At 36.6% G+C, this 26,574-nt stretch overlaps 1 protein-coding gene across 6 annotated transcripts in view; it reads right to left on the bottom strand.

Moving 5' to 3' along the window:
- Positions 1-26,574, bottom strand: part of LOC148956978 (uncharacterized) — a 307,801-nt gene that overhangs the window by 23,882 nt on the left and 257,345 nt on the right. The window contains exon 4 of one of the 6 annotated variants that reach the window (XM_089097107.1): positions 7,609-7,655. The exons of 4 other annotated variants lie outside the window; for them this stretch is intronic. In XM_089097107.1, the coding sequence (XP_088953233.1) occupies positions 7,625-7,655 (31 nt within the window). In that variant the 3' untranslated portion in view covers positions 7,609-7,624. Of the gene's footprint in view, positions 1-7,608; positions 7,656-26,574 lie in introns of those variants that run through there. One more of the 6 variants, XR_016142441.1, reaches the window with a different exon arrangement.

Below are 26,574 nucleotides of genomic sequence, written 5' to 3'. Positions count from 1 at the left end.
AACGTTTGATATGCTAGCTTACTCTAAATATAATGAACACATAACAATGTAATGCATAATATATTTTTAATGAAATAATGGTATGTAGAATATTAATACAAAAAATATATTACGATACATTATTAATATCAACGATTAACTTTGGACATTTTGAATCTGTTCCATAAAATAGTCCACCATTTTCTCTCTTGATATTATAGCTATTGTCTTCTCTTAGATCGTAATCAGTAGAATAATGATTATTCCATTTTGAGTCATACACAATTATTACTGGTGTCTCATCAACAGGCTCAATATGCTTTTCGTCTTTGGTATTATTTGGTTCAATGACTGTTTGATCATTGGCAGTAACGTTTGCTGGTGCTTTGTTTTTCATTGATTCATCTTTATATTCCATCGTGATATTTTCTGACAATGCCCTTTTTTTTTCTGGCAATTTCACTGTCTATTATCACATTATTTTTACACAGGTAACAGTTTCGGCACGTAGACAAGATATGGTTTACGATATTAGTAGAAGAGTAGGCCTTTCTTTTATTGATCTTCCGTTGAATTTTTTCTTGAAGTCTCCTCCTTTATAAATAAAAAAAAAGACATTACAGTCAAGAAATCATGACGAAACTCAAAGTAAGAAAAAAACACTTTCCTGAAGTTATATCAAGGATACTAAAAGAGGAAATTTAATTTAAGAAATTATGAAAAAATGTAAGTGATAACCCGAAAGGTGACGATTGGATGTATCAGTAGGTAATGTGTTACCTGCAACAGTAGCAAGGAGTTGTCCTCTATCATCAATGATTATTTTTATGTTGGCATTCTCTTTGAGTGCAATCATCTCTGGAGATCTCAATCTCGCATAACCACCAACATAAGAGTTAAATTTTTTCGGTATTCCAAAGAAATTTAATTCCTTACTGTCATGAAAATGTATGCATACATTTCCAATAGTGCTACCACCTGTACTTGTTTCTAAGTTTAAATACTTCTCTTTGTCAGCATTCAATGCTACAATAACCTTGTTATGTAAACACACTTTATTAAAATGCTCCATCTTCACTTTTTTTAAAGATATGACTTATGTGTTTATCGTTCCACTGCGTAAAAATGCTGATTTAATACATGCAATACATTAGGTAGTTTCGATAGCTAGTCATAGAATACCAGTGGGAAAGTCAGATTGTGTCTCTGACCAATCACAGCGCGTAATTGTCTGGACTGTAAGCATATTTTGACATTTTAAGTTTTGCACAAAAAGCTATCATCCTGGAAGTTATTAATTTATTTGTTAAGCAGAAAAATACTTCATGAAACGTGTATATCTTCGCTCAAGGTTGAATGGAGTTATGGCTGGGGGGGTGAGTACTAAGAACATCTGAATTCATTGTGATGAGGAGTCATAAAACCCCTGAAAGTCATTGAGGAGGGGAGTCATTGAACTCTCGGTAACTAATAATTTCATTAAACTTCCCAAAAAAATCACACGGAATTTCCTCGCTTTTTGAAAGAATACCATGTAAAGAAGAAATCAAACGGCTTAAAACAATAGAGCCCCTTCAAACCCCGTAACGTCATTCTAAATGGTATAAAAATTATTTATTTAACAGAAATCCTCGCCTTCAATTGAACAGAAAAAATATAAGAATTAATTATTTAACAGAAATTCTTGCTTTTTTGAACGAACATCATGTAAAGAAAAAATCACACTGGCTTAAACCAACAGAGTCCTTCAAACGTAACTTTTAAAATCAAGAGACTTTAAATGTTACACGGTAACCCCCGGCTCGGTGGGTAGCCTAGCCACCATTTGAGGACGGGGGGGGGCCTGCGGATTGGGGGGGGGGGGATCGGAGCCCGTTTGGGTTGTGGTAAGGGACCCCACGGCTAAACCACGACAAAGCACTACTCTCGTGGAACTCAATTCCCATTTAACTCAACCCCCTTGCAACTCAATCCCCCTTGTAACTAAACCCCTGTATAACCGAAACTCCCGTGCAGCTGTATCCCCTTTAACTGAACCCTCGTAAAACAACAGAGTCCTTCAAACGGAACTTTGAAAATCAAGAGAATGTAAAAGTTACAAGGTAAACCACGCTCCCTTTGGGAGCCTAGAGTCCGTTTGAGGACGCGGGGGTTCCTGCAGGGTGGGGGTGGGGGGATCAGAGCCCTTTGGGGTTGTGGTAAGGGACCTCACGGCTAAACCACGACAAAGCACTACTCTCGTGGAACTCAAGTCCCATTTAACTCAACTCCCGTGCAACTGAATCCGCCTTGTAACTGAATCCCTGTATAACCGACACCCTCGTGCAACAGTATCCCCTTTAACTGAATCCCCGTATAAAAGCAGCGTCCTTCAAACGTAACTTCTAAAATCAATAGAATGTAAAAGTTACAAGGTAAACCACGGCCCGTTTGGGGACCTTGAGAACCTTTGTGGACGGGGGGTTCCTTGGGGGTTGGGGTGGGGGGATCGGAGCCCTTTGGGGTTGTGGTAAGGGACCTCACGGCTAAACCACGACAAAGCACTACTCACGTGGAACTCAATTCCCATTTAACTCATCCTCCGTGCAACTGAATCCCCCTTGTAACTGAACCCCGGTATAACCGAACCCCCCGTGAAACTTTACCCCCTTTAACTGAATTCCCTCGTGCAACTCAACCCTCCATGCAACCCAGCCCCCACAAAACACTTTTCAGCCATTTCTTTTTAAATTGACAAAACTTTTCAAACATTACTTATGTATTATACAGACCGCATTGGCAAGGTAAAGCTATGTCAAGACACAATGTCATTCTATAGTTACTGTTCAATTAAGCTATTGAATACCTTCTAGCAATGTGTATAAATTTGTGTACATGTGTGTACTTGTGTGTACACACATACACCTTCGCTCCATCTTGCTTTCTTTTCAAAAGGGGGGTTATTGCACTTATCCGCTACATTGAAAAAAAAGGGGCAAAAATTATCATTCAACAAAAACTCATAATTTGTTAGGAAAAATCAAAAATATTAAAAAAAAATAGCCCCCTCAAACCCCGATAATTCGGTGTAACATTTATAAAAATTATTTATTTAAAATATATCCTCACCTTCAGTTGAACGGAAAAAATATAAGAATTATTTATTTAACAGAAATTCTCGCTTTTTTGAACGAACACCATGTAAAGAAAAAATCACACTGGCTTAAAACAACAGAATCCTTCAAACGGAACTTTGAAAATCAAGCTAATGTAAAAGATACAAGGTAAACCACGGGCCCTTTGGGGGCCTAGACAACCTTTGACGACCGGGGGGGGTTCGTGGGGGTTGGGGGGGGGGGGATCGGAGCCCTTTGGGGTTGTGGTAAGGGACCTCACGGCTAAACCATGACAAAGCACTACTCTCGTGGAACTCAATTCCCATTTAACTCAACCCCCGTGCAACTGAATCCCCCGGGTAACTGCATCCCTGTATAACCGAAGCCCCCCTGGCACCGGTATGCCCGTTAACAGAACCCGCGTGCACCTCACCCCTCCATGCAACACATCCCCCTCAAAACACTTTTCAGCCATTTCTTTTTAAATTGACAATATTTTTCAAACGTTACTTATGTATTATACAGACCACATCAGCGAGGTAAAGCTAGGTCAAGTCACAATGTCATTCTATCGTTACTTTTCAATTAAGCTATTGAATACTTTCTAGCAATGTCTCTTGTAAGCGTCAAATCTATTAAGTATCTGAGCTTATTCTTTGTATTGTTGATGCAAGCATCCCATTCTTTAATTACCCGTGAGGTAATCTTAACCATCGCAATACCTTTACGCAAATATCTTTTCGCAAAAAATTCGCAAATCTCGTAAACTAAAGAAGTAATTGCCCTTTTCAAAAACATTAGTCCTTCTATTAATGAACCCATGAAACGAAACCAGTCTTATAGCATCACACAATGTCGCTCCTAGTTCCAAAAAATGGAATGCATTTAGCGTTCGTAGCAATATGTTTAAAAACCTATTAGCCAAGTTTAAAAGAAAAAACTACTAATCAACTTACAGATGAAAGACCACGGATTTAACCTAAAAACATTCAAATCCTAATCACCAATCAAGTTATACTCGTTCCTCTTGGCAAAGAAAGAGTGTAATGACCAGTAGAATAGAATATCTATCAGAAAAACCTGTTTGGTACGGAGGGGCCATGGCAAAATGGTAGTTCCTACTCTACTGACCTCGATGTCTATGGTTATAAAGGAGTTAAATAGTTACCTAAGGAGGGGCAAAGGAAAGATTCCATCAAAACTGCTTAGCTAACTTCAAGATTGAAGTCACGACTAAATTCCAAGATTTTTATTACACTCCTGATTTCGAATACTTTGTGTACAATCCTCCAATTTCTATCCTATATTTTCTGTTCATTTTTTCTCTCTCAATTCACCTTATATATGTTACTGTTCGTCTGTGTGGATGTGTAATTAAATGAAATAAAATGAAGTGTAATTGTGAAGTGTATGAAGTGTATGTAAGTGTAAATGAAGTGTAAAGTGAAATTAAATGATATAATATGCAGACTGAAGTAGCTTCAGGAAGATGTTGAAATGTTCATCCTAGTTCGTCACTTTTAATCCAAGGCAAATGTTAGGACACTTCGTATCAGTTATTGAGTTTAAGCTTTGATTTCCAAATGCTCACAAGAATTACCAAATTTAAGAAAGTGGCAACAATAAGTCACCTGTGGTCAAAATACTTAGACTCCTCTTTGATCCCCACCCAAGGCTCAAAGCTTCTGCTATGGTCATATCCATGGAAATCTCCAAAGAGTTTCTTTTTAAAATAGCTTTCAAGCGTAGTTAGGGGTATTTAGACTTTTTTGCTTTTCTTCAAAGCTTTGAAAAAAAGTGTTATAATATTCCAAATGTTACATTTGTGCATATTTTTGGTAATCATTTGTGGGGTGATCAAATTTTCTGAACCACTGTAGATACGTAAGAACGTTGCAACATCTAGTTCCCCGAGGTCATAAGACTGTCAAGGACTCCTCCTTGAACCTCCCAAATTGAAAGCTTTTATTATGACTTGGCCTTTTAGTGTAACTTGGGCTCTGGACCATGGGTTTCACTGTCATTCAAGCACAACGTTAGGTGGGGATGTCGATATCGCTTTCGTCACACCAATTCGTTTTAGTGTGAATCTGCCTGGTGCATATGAATGAATGTTTTCAAAGTAAACCCGTTTCAAGAATAGGAAAAAGAAACCGGATTGGACACATATGTCCCTTTCGCTTTGGACGATAAAACCATGCAAGTGCTGTATCAAGTATAACTCACAAAAATCTTGTTAATTTTGTCAACTTTTCAACTTTTTGGCATCCCTGCTTTCAATAAAAAAAAATATCAAGGTACTATTAGTTAAATACAACTCTCTATGCCCCCCTTCTGGATACCATCTTGATAGGATACCGTCTCTGCTTTAAATAAAAAAAAAATTAACGTATTGGCACCCCTGCTTTAAAAAAAAGTCGAGGTATTATCATTTAAATATGATAGCTCAATACCCCCTCCCCCCTCGGGATACCACCTTGATAGGATGCCGTCTCTGCTTTAAATATAAAAAATGAACTTTTTGGGATCCCTGCTTTCAATAAATAAAATTCGAGCTATTATCATTTAAATATAATACCTCCCTACTCCCCTCTTCTGGATACCACCTTGATAGGATACCGTCTCAGCTTTCATTAGAAAAATAATTTACTTAATAATTAACAAGGTCACTACATGGTTCAAACAAACACGCAAAATAACGTTAAACAGCTTAGTGTTGCTTAAAAAAAAAATTGATTGTATGAGTAAATGGGTACAAATACAACAACAAAAATGTCGAAATTATTCAGACACTTCGGCGGCGTTCGACCGGGCCTCTCGTCGGCGGCGTTCGGTCGATCCGCCGGCGCGGAGCCGGGGTCTATTTTTAACCATAACACACTCCCCCTGAATGAATGGTATACATTTGAATCAGAGAAGTGTATTTTTATTGTACTTTCCATAACTTCATTGCAAAAATAAGAATTAACGGGTAAAACGTCTATTAAGGGTTATTTTAGTGAACTTCTTGGGGTGGGGGAATGAAGGGTGATATATAATTACGATAATGGAAAGCAAGGCCGTACCCTGGATATTTTTCGGAGGGGTTTTACTCAGTTTTTTTTTTGTGGGGGGGGGGGGTTACACATCAACCCTCAAAAAACACATACAAATTTTTTTTATATACATTTTGTTACGTTTTTACGAGTCAAACAAAAATTTCGAGGGGGGCCAAACCCTCCTAACCCCCCTCTGGATAAGGTCTTGATGGAAAGTCTTGTTACAGTAACCAAATAATAATCATAATAATGAGTGTAACAAAGCCCATAAGGGGGGGGGGGCGATTACAGCAGTTGTTGTGCTATTAACAAGAACAGTTAGGGAAGGGTATCAAGTTGAAACATTTAGAGAATCTTGAGAAGAATGTTGAACTTAAAGACACTGAATGCATCCCAGTTGCCAATGGGCGTAGCTGCAATCTCTCAGGAAGGGTTAAGATAATTAAGTTGAAACTTTAAAAAAATGTCAATTTGTATGTTGAAGTAAATCATAAGATACCATATGCATCCTAGTTGTCAAAATGACATGTGTGCAATATCTCAGGATCGGCAATTTGAATCTTTCTCATAACCCTACTTTTCAAAACAATAAAAAACTTTAGCCTAAAGAGCGGGGCGTTGACGAGCGGACAGGCCTTTTCATATACGGAATAATTTCTGTTCGTTTTAAGCTTTAACATCAATTCTTGCTTTCAGTTGAAAAACTTGTTTTTTTTTATTTAATCTACTGCTAAGCCTCAAATGTTTAATCAACATCGTATAAACAAGCTTACCTTTATTCATACAACTACAAACTAGACAAAGCTTTTAAGGGAAGTGTTTGAGTTGCTATTTTAGTTTATTATTTTAGTTTATTAGTATATTATTATAGTTTATTAAGGTATGTTATTTTAATTTTCTAAAATTTTAGGTTCTGGTTCAATAAAGTAAAAACAGCAGCTAGCAGGAGAAGAAAAAAAAGGCAAATCAGATTAATCAGCAAATTATGTTCTTTAACATAGGGCTGTATTGAGAATTGAGGGGGGGAGTAGATGCAACAATCAAACTAAAAACGAATATGTTGTGCTTTAAAATAGCATCAAGAATGACAATTTCTTTTCAAGCGAGTCCTCTCACATAATTCTGCTACTTCTGGTTTGTAAAAAAAGAAAAAAAAGAAAAAAAGAAAAAAAGGAGACGAGAGAACTTTCTGTGCAAAAATGCAAAAATTTATATTATTTATTGTACAAGATAGGCGGGCTGTGGTTCTCCTGCATAATGATTTCCGATCATGGCGGTACCGTATTGCCAATCCGAAATTTTTGATCCTAAGGTTGAACCTTCGATCCGAAGTTTTCGATGCCCTTTTTTCGATTGCCCTTTTTTTCGATTTCGATCTCAGGGTTTCAAGATCCTTTAAGGCTATAACAAATCTCTTTTCGCAATAAAAGGTAACTGTTTATATTAGATTAAACAAAATAATAGTTAACATTCCTGACTTTTTTGTTGCTATGGGCCGGGGTTCTCTCTTCGCTAGGTTGCAGCTATCGTGGCATGGGCATTCCTGATATAATAAAGCTCGTCAATATCAATGGAGAGAAGAAAAAAAATATAAGGAAAAAACTTATAAAAAAGCTCAATATTAAGGGGGAAAATTTGTATTTAATAACATTTACAATGCAATTTTCTGTCTAAAAATCTTGACACTCCCATTGATTAGGCAACGGTACCTAGTACAGCTAAAGAACATACTTATCAAGCTGAATACGTAAAAAGCATAGGTCGGATGCAGAATCTATTAGAATACTTAAAAGGAAATTTTATAACAATGGGAGGGGGTCCGTTGATCTCCTCCCTTGCAATCTTCTGTATAAAGATTTCTGTTTTTTTTTCTTTATCGTTCAAACTCGTCTATGGTTTCAACTTGAACATCCTAGTGAAGGTCCCAAACAGGGGCGTAATTTGCTATGGGACAGGGGGGGTACTGCCCCTTCCAGATCTCGGTTTGCCCCCCAGCTGAAATTCAGTTTCTTTCAAAATCTTGTCAAAACTAAGATAAATCTGCATAATTCAAGCATCAACAGAAACAGATCAGTATTTTTTAGTGCATATTTACCTTCACAGTACTATAAAGGTACTTTATAGTACTTGTATAGTACCTTTATGGTACCAAATGGCTTATTTTTTTTTGTTTTTACTGTAATTTTCACTTGATTTGGGAAAATTGGCTCCAACTTTGCCTCCCCCCAAGATTTTGAAAAAATTACACCACTGGTCCCAAACCGTATATATGAAAATTTTTGCTAATTGGGAAAGCTGTGAATAAGGTGAATGAAACTAGACAAGTTCAAACTTGTCCAGTTTTAAGTTTTCATCTCTATTCCCTGTTTCTAAGGCTTAGCCGATTGCTTAGAAGAGGGTTCCTGCATCTGCTTAGTTGTCTCAACTTGACCCTGTTAACTTTTGTTAAATGTCTTAATTTGAATCATAGCTCTGTTAGACTTGTCTAACTTGTACTTAGATTTATTAGTTTTTACACGTAACTGTCTTTAAACCTAACTTATCTTTGCCAAAAAACAAAAAGAGGATGTTTCTTAATTTTTGTTATGAATTATGGTTTTCTTTGAACCTAGGATTCGAAAGTACGTATTTCAATGACTTATGTGGGAATTTTAACCTATACAAATGACAGTACAATGACGATAGGATGTTAAAACCGAAAAAATAACTTGTACAGAATTAAGAATTATGTTTAGTCTAACGGTTTTTTTTTACAAATGTTTTGGAACTTATAAGTCCGTATTTGACAAAAGTCTGAGGCTCATGACGTTTTTTTGCGTGTCATTTATACCCTACGTCCTTTTATCTTTTTCCACCAAAGCTTGTCCAAGTTTATTAAATGTCATAATTCTTTGGATAGGAATTTTTTTTCTTAAATTGATATCTAAAAACTTTTTCGTGGAGTAACATTGGCTCTGGATCCGGTCCCAAAAGTTTCATTTACCTAACTCAACCATTTTCAAAGATATCCCCTCAGCTAGAATTCGGCCTTGACTTCTGAGAGGAAGGTTTAACCCATCTCCACGATCTAGTGGACATATCGGAGTACCACATATTCCACCAGGCTTGGCAAAGTTCTGCCGCACATAGCAAAGCTGCTTCATGGGTGGCAGAGTTCCAGCACACTTGACACAGTTGCGCCAGACATGGAACCGTATGGCCTGGGAGATATAGAACATAGGCGCTAGACTATAAAAGTAGCTAATAGGCAAGTTCTCTCTTCGTATTAAGGGTGCCCTTCACTAGTACCCTAGAGAGGTGTTCAAGTAATGATAATAAACTCGAATTCTCCCTCGCAGACTGTCTTAACATGTATATCACTCAAGCAGTCAACGATCAAACAAAGAAATCATTTAAACTGTTATATAGCGAAAACAAAATCATTAGGTCCCAAGAACCTGAAAATTTAATTGTTGTTACTGGTGACTTGGTCCTAAGAATATGGACCCACCCCCTGACCTTTCAAAATATTTCAGCTATTTTACTGTACCTGTTATGAATAGTATATCTTCTTTATTTTTTAATATATTCGGCGAACAACTATAATTTGTAGAATTTTGTATGAAGCCTGTCTTTCAAAGGGGGGCTGCTCGTCATCTTGGGTTTAACCTGATTTCATTACATTAATTTGAATGTCTATAATTACAGCTGGAAAATTAGAAAGTAGTTTCAGGGGACTTTTAAAAAAGTGATGTTATGGAGGAGGCTCTAGTCCCCCTCACAAATTTCAAGTTTACTTTTAATTTAGGCTAACCCTCTATTGATGTTTCCTGTTCTACCTTTTAGATTATAGATAATTGAAAAGATAAAGGAAACGGGACTTGCATAAATACGGTTATTTTTTTGCGTGACAAGATTCATTTAGCGGTGCACAAATGAACATGACTGAACATACAATTGAACATAAAACTAAGTTCTAAAATTCTCATGAACTTGACGTCTCAACGGTTTCAAAATGTTGCCTGATTTTAACATGAGAACCACGAAGTATTTAAGAATTTAAGGTCATCTAAGTTCAAGTTCAGGACTTTCTGAAATTTAGACGACGACTTTCTACGCTAAAAATATTCGTAGGTGCTCCCAAGAGGGGTGGAGGGAGACCCCCCTATCGAAATCGGGGGTATAAAGTAATCCTCAGAAAACCAAAGGAAGGTGAGCAGAATTGGAAAAAAATCACGGAAGCATAACAACAAATTTAAAAAGAAAAATGTGCGTCCGCCCATGGTTGGCTGCCAACCAATAAGTTTTGAACTTTAAAAGGGGCAACACAAGTTTTAATTTGTCACCGAATGACCCCTTCCGGATTTTCCCTAACCCTTTCTTCTATACCGGAATAAAGAAAAAAATTGTTAATTGTAATAAATGGTAAGTAAAGAGCGACTGCTGTCAGCAGCAAGAGCATAAAAACCTATATTTTGATAACTTAACACCAAAAAATCAGCTTTTTATCGCTATTCTAAATAAGTAAAATCATCGAGTTTGAAGTTAAACTTCAAAATTTATTAGTTTGCATACTTATCGGAATAGAAGAAAAACACCATAAGAAGGGGGCAATCTCAATCAAAATATAATCAAATTCAGTATGTGTGAGTACTCATCAGCTGATGTCTGAAGCCTCTATAAAAAGAAAAATCGAACTTTTTTGTTTCCCCCAGAAGAGATGTATGTTCATCTCTCTTTTATTAATATTATTATACATATTTTTTCCAGGAGTGATTGTCTTTACCTGGTTGGTTAGTTAAAGAAAAACTGAACTTTTTTTAGTTGCCGAGTGGGAAGGTGTCAGATATATGAGCTTTTGTTATTAACAACTAAATTCAAATTATGAATGTTGCTCTGTAACATTCAACACTAACAGCATTGACCAATAACTCGATTTCTCTTAACTTTGTTCTAATGTTTTATTTTGAAATCTCTATTTAGAAAACGTTTTACTTTTTATAATTATAGAGTGTAAAGACGTCTAATATATCGGTGTTCGATAACAGAATTAAAAAATATCGATATTTCTTGATGATACCCAACACTTATGATATTGCTCAATAAAACTAAGCTCTAGAAATGTCTATCGTATTTTTCATGAGTTGGCTATTGTTTTGTCTTATTTTTTTGTAATTACTTTGTTGTAATTACTTTCGTATACTTTCAATGAATGATACTTGAAATACTTTTTTCATTACTTCTCCGGTTTTTTGTTGTTGTTGCAGTGCTTCGGTACCCATCAGAAAGCAGACAGAGAATATTGAAATATCGGCTGTTTTTTCTACGTTAGCAAAAGTATCGTATTCCCAAAACTATACCATTTCACAAAGTGTAAAAACATTTTTTTGTGATATTCGATTATATTTGAACGCGCCCATTTTGTTCACTTGAATTTGCGCATTAGAACACATCATCATATGTTCAGTTTGACAGCTGGATTGTGTGTTTTAATTCCTGTTTTTTCTTTCGCTCTGTTAATCCCTGAAAATGTAAGGGATTTTACTTCGTGGGGGATAACTGTCTAGTTATAAAAAATGTATATTTTGCAAATATTTCATATGCAGAAAGGGTGGGTTTCGAGACTGGGCATATAGAAATTTGAAGGTCTTGGCAAAACCCTACCTAAGGAGCCATGGGCGCCCATAAGCTGAATTCCCGGGGGGGGCAAACTTCATCTAATTGGCATTTTTTATGCTATATAATAGAAATCTCAGAACAAAAATACAAAAATAAGGCAGCATCATTCAGCCAGGGGGGGCGGGAGCCCCCCTCCCTGCCCCCCCCCCCATATGGGCGCCCATGTAAGATGCTTCTGAGATCTTGGCAAGCTGTTGATTTAGGACAGGTATACGAAACCTCCAGGATATGAATTCAGAGCCTAAATATCACTTTGGATGGTGTTTTCAAGCTCTTCTCCTCCACTCTATCTGTGGCCCTTTTTTAAGGCCTAGGAAATTGTGTAAAGACAAGTATAAACTTGTTTCAACTTTGGAAGAAAATCAAATTTTTCTTGAATTTCGGCTCGAGTCTGGTTCCCTTTTTGTTTTTGGTTTTTGACATGATAGATTAAGATTAAATGCATAATAGCAGATAATATTTAAAGCCATATCAGATTAAAGTGATTGATCTCTTTGCCAGAAATCTTCATCTTAAAATTTGGTTGAATTAATATGTATAAATTAAAAAACAGGCTTTTCTCAACTGAAAGTATGGATCAACATTAAAACTTATAAACAAACAGAAATTATTATGTGCTTCAGTGGTGATTTCTAAAAATTGGGACAAAAAGTAAAACTTCAGCGTAAAGACCAGGGAGATTGAAGAGAGGACAGTCCTGCTCAGATACGGAACAATTTTGTTCGTTTTAAGTTTGAAGGTTGCTCCTTACTTAAGTCAGAGAAACTTATTTTTATTTAGCTGTGGATCGTGTTCAAAGTATTCTCAGGCCTAAACCAAGACATGGTATAGGACTTGGGGGAAAAATCAGAATTTCCGTAATGAGATGGGAGCTATCATCCCGCATCACTTAGATTATGGCCAAATCAAAAGGAGGGCTAGAGATTAATTTGTACTTCCCTTCCCAAGACTATATTTTACAATTACCTGAATGCTCACAGAGAGTAAAAAAATTGGGCGTAAAAGTGCTTTTTGAGGAAACAGGCAGTCCCCTCTCCCTGTACAATAACTGACCGATTCTCTTCTATAATCGCTGATGGGAAATTATACCTCACAATAAAGAATTTTATCAAACACAATCTGAATCAACTTGGTTAAACGAAGCTTCAGAATAAGCGTTTATGTCACCCGTCTATCAGAGCCAACGCTCTAGCGCTGCCTATAGTAAATAGCCACACGTCTTCAATCTTAAAACCCCTTCATATGGAAGGGGTGGTCGCATATGCTTTGTAAGAGCTCATTCGATAAACAATTGAAATCTCTAGTACCTTTTTAAGAGTAAAAATTCGTCTGAGCACAACAACCCCAATTCGTGGTCCGCTTTATCGGCCGTTCCCCAAAAACATCAGATAAAGATATTGAGATAGCTATTTTTTCCAAGGAAAGGAAGTGCAAATGTCAAATAACTATGCCTCGGTAGGTGATATAACCCCACTGGACCCTGGGGCAAGGGTTGTAAGGTTTACCAGGGGGCATGCTGGATCCTGGGTCTTTAAAAAGGTTAAGGGTATTAAGGTTTCAACTTTCTGGACATATCATGCAAGATGTTGAACAAAAGAAAAAAAAAAAAAAAAAAAAAAAAAAAAAAAAACTATGTACATACTTGTCGTCAAAAGGATTTATCAACAATCTCTAAGGAACGATTGAGGGTATTAATTTGGATCTTCAATGGTATGTTTAGGGGGTATTAAAGAGTGATACGAGGGTAACAAGTCCCCATTGCCCTTTTTAGTTTGGATCTCCCCTCAGTACTGATCGAAGTTTTGAAAAAGTCATTTTATTCAAAACAGTCAAAAGGTCTACCATGCCACCGGGGATGCCATGTCCCCCACAGCCCCCGAGGTGAGGATTGAAAAATATGCAATTTATCCATTGTTTACTTGCAGAATTTATCGTTGGGAAAAGGGGAAACGTTTGATCCTGGAAGTTTCCGAAAAGGTTTAGGGTATTAAGGTGAAACTTCATGGTATGTTAAGGGGTATGCAGAACTAAATGAAAAGGCACTGTATTCATCCAAGTTATCAAAAAGCTGTATCTCCAACAACTTAGGGACGGGTAAGAGTATGAACTGGAAACTTTCAGGGCCACTACTGCTAATGCTTAAACTGCTATTGCTGCAACTACTTTCAACTGCGATTACTTCTAAATGGCAACTGCGACTAATTGTGACTGAAACTACTTGTGACTGCAACTATTTATAACTGTAACTACTGGCCACTTTAACTATGACTCCATGTGACTGCGACTGCGACTGCTTTTGACTGCGACTGCTTTTGACTGCGACTATTCGCACATATAACTACAAATATTTGCAACTACGACTACTTCTACTTGGGACTACTTTCGAGAACACCATTGACCACAATAGATAGATATGTACAGTAGAATCATTCCCTATCTCAACCTATATTATTTATAAACACTGCTATTTACAGAGGGGTACATTGAACGAAATCAATACGAACTACACGCATGCTGGTTGTCAAAAAAGCGTATCAGCAATGCCTCAGGGATGGCTAAGGGTGTTAATGTAGAAACTTCCAGGGAGTTCGAAATAGCTACCTTGTTCCAAATATTCAAAATTCTAATAACTATATGCTTCTGGGGATGCCATGCCATCAGAGCCCACGGAAAAAGGGCTGTAAATTATGCAATCTTGCCCATAGTCATGCACACGATTTATGAACGGAGGAAGGGAGAATTTTTTATCTTGGGTGTGTCTGAATAGACTAAGGGTATAAATGTGAAACTTCAGGTTTAGTGTATGATAAGGGAATTTTGAACTTAATCCAAGAGATCATGTGCATTCAGGTTGTCAAAAGGATATGTATCGAATATCGCAAAAACGGCTAGGGTATTTAGTTTGATCTGTGGCAATAATAAAACTTTGGTAATGATTAACGAACAGATATCAATTTTAAAAAAACGCTTTCCGAAACAAAACAGCTTTTCAAAGAAAATTTAAGAGCCATACTCAACTTTAGACAAGCAAAAATAAGGTCCTCTAGTAATTCAGACCTAAAACGACCTGAGATTGCTATCAAAGAAAAAAGTGAAACCCAAAGCAAATACGATTTAAAAAAAATAATAAAAAGAAAATAAAACACATACCGGTATAGATGAATAAATAAATCACAAATTGAGTAAATATTCAATTGAATACTCAAGTCAAACTGAAAACGAATGGAATTGCTACAAACAGGAATTTGGCTACTTCCCTCTCCCTTCCCCTAACCGTAAAAGCTCTAAAGCCTGTTGCGTCATTTAAGCTGTACTGAAAAATCATATTATGAACATTTTTTACATTAATGAATTAACAATCACTGGTACCAAATAAAAGAATTAAAGTTAAATGAAATCTTCAATTTCTTAATTCTCCAGAAATTAATATTATTGTATATTAAATGTTCAGCTTATTTTCATTAGCTCTTTCCAGTTATTTTGATTATTATAGTTATTTGTTTTTATTTTTCATTGATATTCTGAAAATTTAAGCAAACTGTTCAAAATACATATAGTTTTCAATAAAACAAATGACGCAATACACTTAAGAACTTCTCAATTATGGGGGAGGGGGCAGATCTCAATCTCTTGATTTAGTTTTTTTTTAAGTTTGGCTTGGGTACTCGATTTACCTTTCCTCGTTTAAAGACTTATTTGTTCATTTCTATCGGCATTTGTTATCTTTACGTTTGTTTTGTTTAATTATTTCAATGTCTGTTCGTTTTTAATTTTATTGATTGATAGGTAGTAATTTCACTCCGTTTTAAGTTTGAATTGTTTTGGGACTTTATTTCTGCTCGTCTTGTCGTAATTTGGCTCGTTAATTTTTCTTTGAAAAACCTTTTTCTGGAAAGATTTTTTTAACTAATTTCCTATAAACGGTGACTCTACCTTACTCTTCAAGAACAAATGCACCATCGCGTGGATTTACTGCCTATGAAGCTGAGAAGCTTAAATAACTCTTCAAGCTTAATTAAGTTTTTCAATAATTTTAAGCCGATTGGTTCTCTAAAAAAATTTCAGCTTGTAACAACGTATCTGCTAAAGTGGTATATATAAAAAAAGGGCGAAGACCCCTTCGCTGTAGGACAATCTTTTTCATTACTTGAAAAGAGCACCAAAATTGTAGTTTCCAACGGAATTAGCCGTCTTCTGATTTGTAGGACCATTGGTTCGATAGGACCACCCCTGACAAAAATAACAAATAAACACGAACCCCAAAATGTAAAAATGTAAAAAAAAATTCCAGATCTGTGTGGATAGTGGCTTGAAACTGCTACAATGGGGCTCTTTGAAACGTAAAGACATATATACAAAGACCTATGTTCAAACAAATTAAGACATTGTGTTTATACTTGAAAATGGAAGTATTAGCATTTAAAAAGGCTGAAAAAAAGTTCCCGGTAGCACTTGCCCCCTCCCCCTCCTCCCAACGAAATTGTCTGTTAAAGTTTATGATGTCCTGCCTTGCCTTTTCCATCTATGTGCCGGTAGGCAGGTGAATTTAAATATTTTACGCTAAATAGAAGAACATTGTTGCAATGGCATGAAACCCATTACTCCAGCCGCCAGTCCCGACCCCACAACAATAATAAAGGTGTAGAATGAGTAATTCTACCAATCTTTTGATGAATAATATCAAACTTAATGCATTATACATATTTGGAATCAGCATAAAGAATCAACTCTTTCGATGCATTAGTTGTTATCAAAATTCGATTTTTAGAGTGTCGGTTACCCTTGGCACGAGTTACTCTTCACTCAGGATTTATTTCATTACGACGAACTATTCAAAGAATTAAGTACTGTTTTTGCTTAGAGATTTTTTTTTCTTACCACCTTGTATCATAAAATGTGTTCCCCTACCCCTCTCCCGACTGCTATTCTTGTGTCTGACCGCCTCCCCATTGCAAATGTTTTTACGTGCATTAATGCAAGTGTGCACAAACTTTCTACATTTTTAAAAGCAATTTTATTCAATTTAGTCTTCGCTTTCTGATACGTGCTTAAGAACATGGGCACCCATAAGTTGAATATTAGAGGGGAGGGCTTACCTGGTCTAATCGACACTTCTATTTCTGTATAATAGAAATATCAAAACATTAAATAAAAGTTCAAATAGGGATAAAATCCTGTTATTAGACAGTGATAAATTTCACAAACAGTGATAAATTTCACAAAAATACAAGATATTTCGGTGACATATGCAGTGACCGTCATCAGTAGTAAAAATGATGATGACAAAACTGAATCAGATAAAATATGTAGTATTTTTGAGAAATTTATCACTGTTGTTGAAATTTATTACTGTATATTAACAGGATTCTATCCTATTTGAACTTTTATTTATCGTCATGGAAAGGCAGTGTGGTCTCCGAAATTGTCTAATATCAAAACAAAAAATATAAAAATATAAGGCAGCGTCATTCAGCCAAGGGTGGGAGGGGGAGGGGCAGGATCCCCCTCCTGCCCCCAGTAGCGGATCCAGGGGGGCGACCCCCCCCCTTGCTTGGGCAAAAAGTTCTATCATTAGATTTTCTGTGACTTGATTGCGATATCAACGCTTGGATCAACGCATCTTTGAAAAGGATCGGACGACACTTGGTCTGTCTGCCTTAAGTCTTTAGGGAATTGTCTAGAGTGTTTGTTGTCACCCGAACTTACAAGGCATTTTGAAGCTTGTCATCTCGTAAATCGTTGAAGCTTCAAAAAGTGTGCGCGTCAAAACCTGTTTCTTATTCAATAATTAAGCAAAAATCTTGAATTGACTCTGATAACACATACGCCTTAGGGTTAGTAGCGATTCTAGAAGGGTTTGAAAAGTATACGATTTTTGGATAATATTAACCACTTATGATCTCGAAGCGAAAGCAGATCAGGGTTGCCACCGGTGATACTTTAGTGTCACTTTTGACACTTTTTTTAAAAATGGCACTTTTTGGGACACCTGACACTATTAGGACACTTTTTAGCAAAAGTGCCACTTTTTTTGCCAAGTAGCACTATTTTACAAAAAAAAAAAAATTTTCAGACAAAAAACCGGAAGGAAAACTGTCAATTTAGATATGCATTGATATCCTTTTTCTGTCAGTTAAGATTCTTATCTTAACTCCGCGCTCGGCAATTATTGAATGCAAGAATCTTTCTGTGCGGTGAAAATCACAAACGTGTTTGTCTTTATCTGTGTGTGAGAAATTTTTATATTCTTATTCTTATCACTGATAAGCGAAGATCATCCAGTGATCTTCGGTACGAAATACTTGGCAATGAAAAGGACAGAGATAGACATTAAACTGCAATGTGGTGGGGAAGCCTTCAGTTGTTTTCAGTTGTTTAGTTCAACAAGTCCGCAAGAATATCTAGTGACCTCTATCAGTGACTGGGCCAGTGACGCAAAAATGCGCTCTAACATTTCCCTTCATACTTTTCATATTTTTTTTTTGAACTCTTGGCAATGGACAAATGAATATTCATACATAACCATTATTCTAAAAATAAATTGATACCAAAACTTCCATTATCTTTAATCCTATGAAATCATTAGCAAAATCATAATCTAATTTCACTTTTTTTCTTACTTAAATTTATGTTACATCATTATTTAAATTGAATTTGGACGCACTTCCTCATTTTAGTTATTTTATTCCCACTAATATTTGATTGTAAATGTGCTTTCACGCTAATACACTAAATGCTCGTTTGTTATTATAAAGATGCTTTCATATTGATGCTTAAAATGCTAGTTGACTGTTCCTATGCCCTAGTCCCTGGACACATCGTAAAGAAAAATTTACTGGGAGTGGCGAGAGTTTTCGTGAAACTTATTCTATTCAGGTTGTGATAAATAGATTAGATGATATAGCTGTCTTATTGTTTTTTCACTAGTTTTTGCCAAATAAATTATTTGAAAGAGTTAGAGTCAATAGCTACGATCTATGTTCGTGGCATTCTCTTCAGCAGTTTCGGAGAAAAGAAAAGTTTCAAGCGCCTGAATGCACTGTAATAATCCAGATAGTCCATTTTATGGGAAAACTGGATGAAAAACTCTAAATGTAGACGAGGATTGTTGTCCTTTTTTTCCGTTTTCTCAAAAGAAAAAAAAACTGAAGATTTTTCTTCTTCTCTTTTTCCGTTCCTTTCTCACAATATGAACAAAGGCAGCTCAGAAAAAAAAGAGAAGAAAGTACACTATCGGACGAGTTCCCATTTTATACAGTATGCACCATTTGTGTTTTAACGGGTGCTTAGTAGGAGGGCTTCAAAGTTGACAAGAGTGGAGGTGCTGCACAAAGCCGGAAATCAGCACCGACTAAGTAAAATCAAAATTTCTTTTTTATAGTTGATAGATGGCATTAGATCCGACATTTCATGTTGGAGAATTTAAAGATACGGGAAAACACGCGGGCATGATCCGAAGCGGATTGGCCTATATTTTCAATACAAAAAGCCGGTTGATTTGAAAATTTTTAGAAAATGACACTATTTATCCAAAATTAACACTATTTTCCCACTCAAAGAAGCTCCAAAAAAACAAGCTGAGTTGCATCCCTGAATAACTCTCGACAACTTTTTTGGTTCGGAAGCTAAAGCTAGGCGAGTGGACGCCGTAACTGAAGATAGAAATAATGAGTTACAGTGTTAGTAGTGATTCCAGGGCTTTGACTAATAGTGAGATAGTGCATGATTCGTTAGCATCAATTGAAGAGTGTAGCCCCAAGCCTAACACAAACATCGAAAACATAAGAACTTTCTACGAAAATGATATCAGAAACTATATCGAGAATTGAAAAACTGGATAATCGTACATGATTCCAATTGCTTCAGAGCACGTGGTTTCGACTAGCTAGCTAAAGCGTTCTCTAGTCAATTCATTGGAAGTAATACAGAGACGACAAGAGATTTTTAAATCTTGGTCGCTTGGAAAAATTTCAGGGGCTAGTACTTTCGAACAAAACGAAGGATGTATTCTGTCAATATTATGTTTTGTTTAGCTTTCGAGGGGTTGGAGGCTCCAATCAATTGCAAAAGTTGGTAAAGAAGCCCCTCGTGACTTTTGCTAAGCTAACTTGAAAAGACGGTGACTTGGTGTCTCATGAAAATAATCAGTATCACCGCGATTCAGTTAACGCAGGCAAACATTTGCTTCTAAAATATGACAAACCTGAAACCAACATTTTAAGCCTTGTAAACGAACAACGTAGCCAACAAGTGCAGGAAAACAGAGCGAGATTGAAGCCAATTGTAGAATCAATTGTTTTCTTGGGTCGACAGAACATTGCTCTTCGTGGCCATAGAGATGATGGAGAATTATTGGCAGAAAAAGACCCATCGAAAACGAAGGGAACTTTCGAGAACTTTTAAGGTACTGTGTAAATAGTGGCGATATCACTTTAAAACAACATTTGGAAAGCTCAGGTGCAAATGCTACTTATATAAGCAAAACAACACAGAATGAATTAACTGAATGTTGTGCCAAAGAGATTCTTAAAGAAATTCTTGCACGAGTTCATTCTGCCAAAGTCCTACAGTGTGGTTGTTGATGAAACAACGGATGTGTTACACAAGTCACAACTGAGTATTGCCCTTTGCTACAATTACAATTGCACAAGACGTGAAGATTTCGTTGTTTTTTAGACCTACACGAAACATATTACTCGGACAGCATTGGAAACTTCGAACCGACCATTAAAGGGGAAACGCTTGGAAATGTTGTGTTGGATTTTCTTCGATCTCTTGGGCTAGACTTGGAAAATTGTGTGGGCATAGGCACTGATGGATGTGCTATGATGGTTTCAGAACATTGTGGAGCTGTAAAAGAAGTTCAAAAGGTAGCAAAGAATGCCCTGCGTTGCCCATGTTTCAACCATGCTCTAAATCTTTCCATGTCAAAAACTTCTTCTATCCAGAGTGTTAGAAGCTCCATCAGAGTAATAAAAAAAATAGTTGCTTTGTTTGGTGCTTCTACAAAGCGCAATTATGTTTTAACCAGAGTAATGAAAGCACAGCTAACTGGCATGTGTGAGACGCGCTGGATCGAAAGGCACGATTCCTTAAGATAGTGGATCCTCTTGAGATCATCAGCGGCTGGGCAGAATGCACAACTGGAGCAAAACCAAAATCCTTATTGACTGCTGTCACATCCTCCGACCTGATAGTAACCATTTACTCTCTTAGTTACATATCTGGACTAATTTTACCGCTCAGTCGGCTATTTCAGAAGAAGAGCTTAAACCGTCTGCAGCAAGCCATGTTAAGGACCTTCTTACCCAGCTGCAAGTCAACCGTCGGGAGAGTGAAAGCGAGTTTAAAAACACATTTGACGAGGTAACTAAAGTGGCAGCCGAGCTAGGCTTAGAAATAACAGTCCCAAGGATAGCGAAAAAGCAAACGAATCGGATTAATGTACCATTCAGTTCACACGAGGAATATTATAGACGGTCAGTTTTTGTTCCCCTGTTGGACACAATCCTTTCTGAGTTAGAAAGCCGTTTTTTCATTGAAACGCTGGACACTTTTAAGCTCAGTATTTTCTTGCTAATAAATTGTACGAATACGAAAAAAACAACAACTCGCTAATACGATTCATGACTTGTCAAAGCGATACTGGTCAGTAATGGGTTTCCCGTCCCAGTTGGTTTGTAAATCTGCCCTGGCCGGAGAAGCGACAATATGGAAAACTCAGTGGCTTCGTCTGAAATAAAGCAATGCAGTCACAGGTAGAATACCTGAAACACTAGGGGAAACTTTACAGAAACCGAACTGCGATGCTGATATTTTCCCAAATATTTCAGCGCTCCTGCAGATTCTCATGACCCTACCTGTCAGTGTGGCATCTGTTAAACGAAGTTTTTCTACCTTGAGAAGATCGAAAACGTGGCTAAGAAATAAAATGACGGAGGAAAGACTCACCGGACTTGCCCTTCTTCATGTTCATCGTGATATCGACATAAGTGTAGAAAGTGTTATTGATAAATTTGATAATAGTGTAAATGTGAAGTAATAATCTGTGAAACAATATTGATAGTGCTCATGTAAATGTGGTTATGTGCATGGCTCTATACAACAAATAGCTAAATGCTGAATAGACGCAAAGACCTGCAACTAACTATTAGGCAAGTCAGTTAGAGTTCATTTCGAATGGGAATGTTTCGCAACGAGTCGCCCCCTCCCTGCCTAAAATCCTGGGTCCGCTACTGCCTGCCCCCCAGCCCAATATGGGCGCCCAAGCTGAAGAAACAATTTGATTTGATTGGCTCAAGAAAACGCGTGACCAAAACAAACAAATGGAATTTTAGCACGCTTTTAACAGGGAAGTACAGGGTGGTAATCTTATCCTTTTCGTATTTGTATTTTTTTTTCTGTGAGTTTTGCGATTATTATACAAAAAAAGAGTTGCGAAACTCCTCAAGCGTTTCCAATGTTTATTCTAAATCTCTAAAAAGTGGCATTTTCGTGTTGGGAAACATGAACAAACAGATAAGATTGGTTATCCTACTAGTGAGGGTGAGATTATGGATTTGGAAAATTTGATGTTACAAAGAGTTTTCACGTCTCTTTTCTTTTTCTGTTTGGTTTTTGTTTCTATTATCAGTAGCTAGCTTATCGCATTGTTTAAATTAGGAATATAAGTATATACCAGTATTAGTGCCTTTAAAATTTAATCTAAATACCTACTCCTGTTTATTGCACATTAGCTTCAAAGTATCAGGGACATTAAAATAAAAACAATTTTCCGCACCCAGAAGCCAGCCTAGGTCTATGCATACCTGAAAACTAAGATTTTCGAAGGTTTTTCTTGTGGTTCTTTGCAAATTATAAAGTTTTTTGGATTGCATTAGTTTTTGGATTGGTTTTTTGGATTATATTTTCGTCAGTATCACCACGTTTGACAATGAAAACAAATATACAAAATTTAAGTAAATTAAGTAAACAAGAAAGTAAATTAAGCTTTTGCCTACAACACACGCACCCATCCCAAAACATTAAGATCCAACCAAAGTCTCCCTGGCCCTGCAGACGGATATTTTTGAAATTGGAAAATGGTCCAATGTATGAATGGTCAGTTTTGGGTCGAAACTCAAAGGGGCTGCTGACATCTCGATCAAAAGTGCCATGCATATACCGCAGCTTCATCTTCATGAATGAAGCTACATTGAGATTTGATGAGCTTCATCTCCTTGGAGTCCACTTCTCCTCAGATCTCTCTTGGAAAACCCACCTCGATCGGGCGAGAACTTACTGTGCATGCACAAAACGCCAAAAAACCTACTACCGCTCAGCTCGATCATACGGATTTGCAAGCCTTGCATCCGACCAATCGCCTATTATGGATGTCCACACTGTATGCTGATGATCCAAAAACGCTGTTAGCATCACTTCAAAAGATGCAGAACATGGTTAATACGGCAGGTTCAGTAGTTCTCCATGACTCTCTCATGTCTGTTGGTGAAAGGTCTGATGTAGCGTCGATGGCTCTTTTGTACAAGTACAAAGATTCACCTTCTCTAGATCTGTTTCGTATTGCACCCCCCAACCGACAAGAAAAACACGAAGGCTCTTAGATCGGTCCATTGTCCTAAGGGTGAGACACCGCAACTGAGTACTTGAAAAACAGCTTCCTTCGACGTTCCACTTCAACTGGGAACGATCTTCCTGCGGACATTATCTCTAGAAGTTTTTCTGTCGACTCCTTCAAAAGAAGATTCAATAGTCATCTTATCCTTTGTGATGGAACGACGTAAAAGACTAGCAGCAAATCAGATATTTACTTGTACATGCCGCTAGATACTTAAGCTTACTCGTTCCCCATGACTCTCTCTAGTTTTTCAGTGAAAGGTTTGACGCAGTGGCGATGGCTGTTTCCTACAAGTACGCAAATTCACCCCCTTCTCTGGATCTTTTTTGTTTTGTACCTCCCATTGTCAAATAGACAAAATAGATATGTATGCACAAAGCTCACTCCAATTATCTTCAGATTAATATACCGAGAATAGAGTATCTGATGAACAGCTTCATTCTACTTTGCACACTAAATGAACTTAATTGAGACGCAATGCCTAAAAAAACTCCTTCAAAAGAAGGTTCAAGAGTCACCTATCAACCTTCTGATAAAATTAAAAGACGATTATTTTGTGTTAAAATTCAAGTTCCGACAATCAGTTGATTCTCGAAGACTACAATAATTGAAAGCCGCGCCTTCTTAGCCTGTTTGGGCCCATACCAAAACTGCATACGAATTAGTTAAAAATTAAATTCCTAATTTTCCTAAACTTTAAAATGTGTTGTGAATACATTCTTCTAATATTATGAGATGATAATTCTTTGTCTTCCATGGTTGCAGCAAAAACTGCAACCTAGTTAAGAGCGAGACAGGGCTCAGGGTAACCAGATGTTTAAAAACTTGTTTTGAAAAAAAACTTTCAAGGGAAAAAAAACTACAATTTACAGCTGATACGGGAATGGTAACACATATTTCGATTACTTTAAGAATAAAATGCTATTTTGAAAACAGTTTTATGGATAATTCAGAAAATGGCAAGAAACCCAACGAAAATTGCGTGAAATCGAAATGAAAAAGTACACCACTAGAAACACCATTGCCAAAAATATATATTTTTGTAACCTGTAAAAAACCTGTTTTAAAATCTGTAATCTGTTTTACATGAAAAATACTGATGCATCTTAGTTTTATTTTATTTTTAATCATTTTATTTGGTCGCCACTAGTGGGGCCTTGGAAAGTCATAGAGAGAAGTTTGAGAATTCATTTGAAAGCTGATTTTTATTTCTACGTGTTTCTTAAAATTTAACTTCATAATGTTTGGGACAAAAAAAAATGCGATTTGGGGGTAACTTCTGGAGTTAAAGACTGGGAAGAACAAATAGTTTATCATCAATCTAAATGGTTAAAAACCCTAAACCCGAGGCTTTTAATATCCAATCTTGTATACTCCTCCTCCCAGCCTTCTTTATATTTTTCAGGAAATCACCTGCTGAGTCAGAGAACTAGGTGAGTTCTAGTGACCAGGCTAAGTGATTCTAGGTTAACGTAGTGATTTCAATTCACAAACATTTAGTGTGGGTGGATTCAAAAGCACAATATTAATTATTCTACTATGTTCTTTGCAGATTTACAGTTAAAAAATCATAAAAAAGCGGCAACGAATGACACTATAATTTAGAAGTCCAGATCATCTTATTTTCTTAAACTTCGAGCATGAAATAGACGGATGGTTGGAAAGAAAAAAAGTAAATGGTTTGTATCCAAAGTTTGTAGTCTACCCTCGGAGTAACTGCTGTTCAGTTTGCTGCGATAACCTCGCTTCCAATCCTTGATAAGACATATTTTTCTCTTTGAATCCGCATTATTTTTCCAGCTCCCATTCATTTCTAATAAGATGTATTTAATAAGAAAAAAAACAAAAACGACTCAATAACACAATCACAATTTCCCCACAAAGGCTCCATGGCCTGCAAAAAAGGGGGATGACGAAACAAGACATACAAATATGAAATTATTAATCATTTAAATCCATAAAAAGCAAAAACCACCTACTCACGAAAAAAGAGAGCAGAAGAAAAAAAAAAGAAAAAACAAAAAACTATAAAAGGAAAGAAAATTCATTCAAGCATGACACTGAAATCAGGCGATGCAGGATTCCAAAGATATGGAAAAAAGAAAAAAGACAAATAAAGAGAGAAAAAATATGTAACAAATTACAGGTTACAAGAATATAAATTAGAAGAATAGTTTCTGATGAGAGCTTCTAATTCTTTGAAGCACTGTGGTAGAAAAAATGCACTGATAATAACAAAAAAAATTCGTAGAATATATTAAATTACACATCTTGAACTTTATAATGTATTCCGGGTTTCTAAAATATGTATATTTTTGAGATAGTATGATATTCCGCACATAATTAGATTTTATTATTAATGATACTGGTGCATTAGATGGTCACTTCTAAAAAGTCAAGTTTGGTTAATGCTAATGAAATAAATTAAAATAGGACGAATATATAATAGTTTAGAAACAAATTTGGGCTATATATTTGCACATTAGGGGTGGGGGCAAAGCAAAGCATATATTAAATACATAACCTAACCTAGGTACCGCCCCCCCCCCTAAACCCTCAAAAACAAAAGTTTAAATATCGTAAACGCAATGAAAACTACTCTGCATTCCATTTCTTAATAGCGGTCTCTTCGAAAATAACCTGTCTCTGGCGGGTTTCGTCTGTCTTTGCATGACTGGTTTCCTTGCATTGTATCAAACAGTTCGTGGTAACGAACTGTAAGTAAGGAGCGACCCGGCTCAATGGTAACCGAAACTCAAAAAAACGGAATTTTGATACCAATAGATACATCAAAAGATTCGGATTTTAATTCTGATTTCAATTATATAAGTTTCATCAAGTTTAATCTTACGTATCAAAAGTTACGCGCCTGAGAAGATTTGGCTGATTTTCGAAAAAAGGGGGAAAGACCCCGTATCAGAGAACCCTACTGTAGAGGTTTCAAGCTCCTATCTACAAAAAAGTGGAATTTTCCATTTTTTGCCAGAAGAAAGATCACGGATGCGTGTTTATTTTCGACCCAGTGGTCCTAGAATATCGTGGGAGGGCTCATTGAAACGGAAATTAAAAGTTCTAGTGCCCTTTTTAAGTGACCAAAAAAAATAGAGGGCAACTAGGCCCCCTCCCTCACTCATTTTTTTCCCAAAGTCACCCGATCAAAATTTTTAGATAGCCATTTTGTTCAGCA

This window comes from Artemia sp. Qi Xiang Cuo, chromosome 1 (assembly GCF_049724085.1).
Source record: "Artemia sp. Qi Xiang Cuo chromosome 1, ASM4972408v1, whole genome shotgun sequence".
In the NCBI taxonomy this organism is placed as follows: Eukaryota; Metazoa; Arthropoda; class Branchiopoda; order Anostraca; family Artemiidae; genus Artemia; species Artemia sp. Qi Xiang Cuo.
Note: the sequence above shows the minus strand (reverse complement) of the source record. Positions and strands in the feature narration are given on the sequence as shown.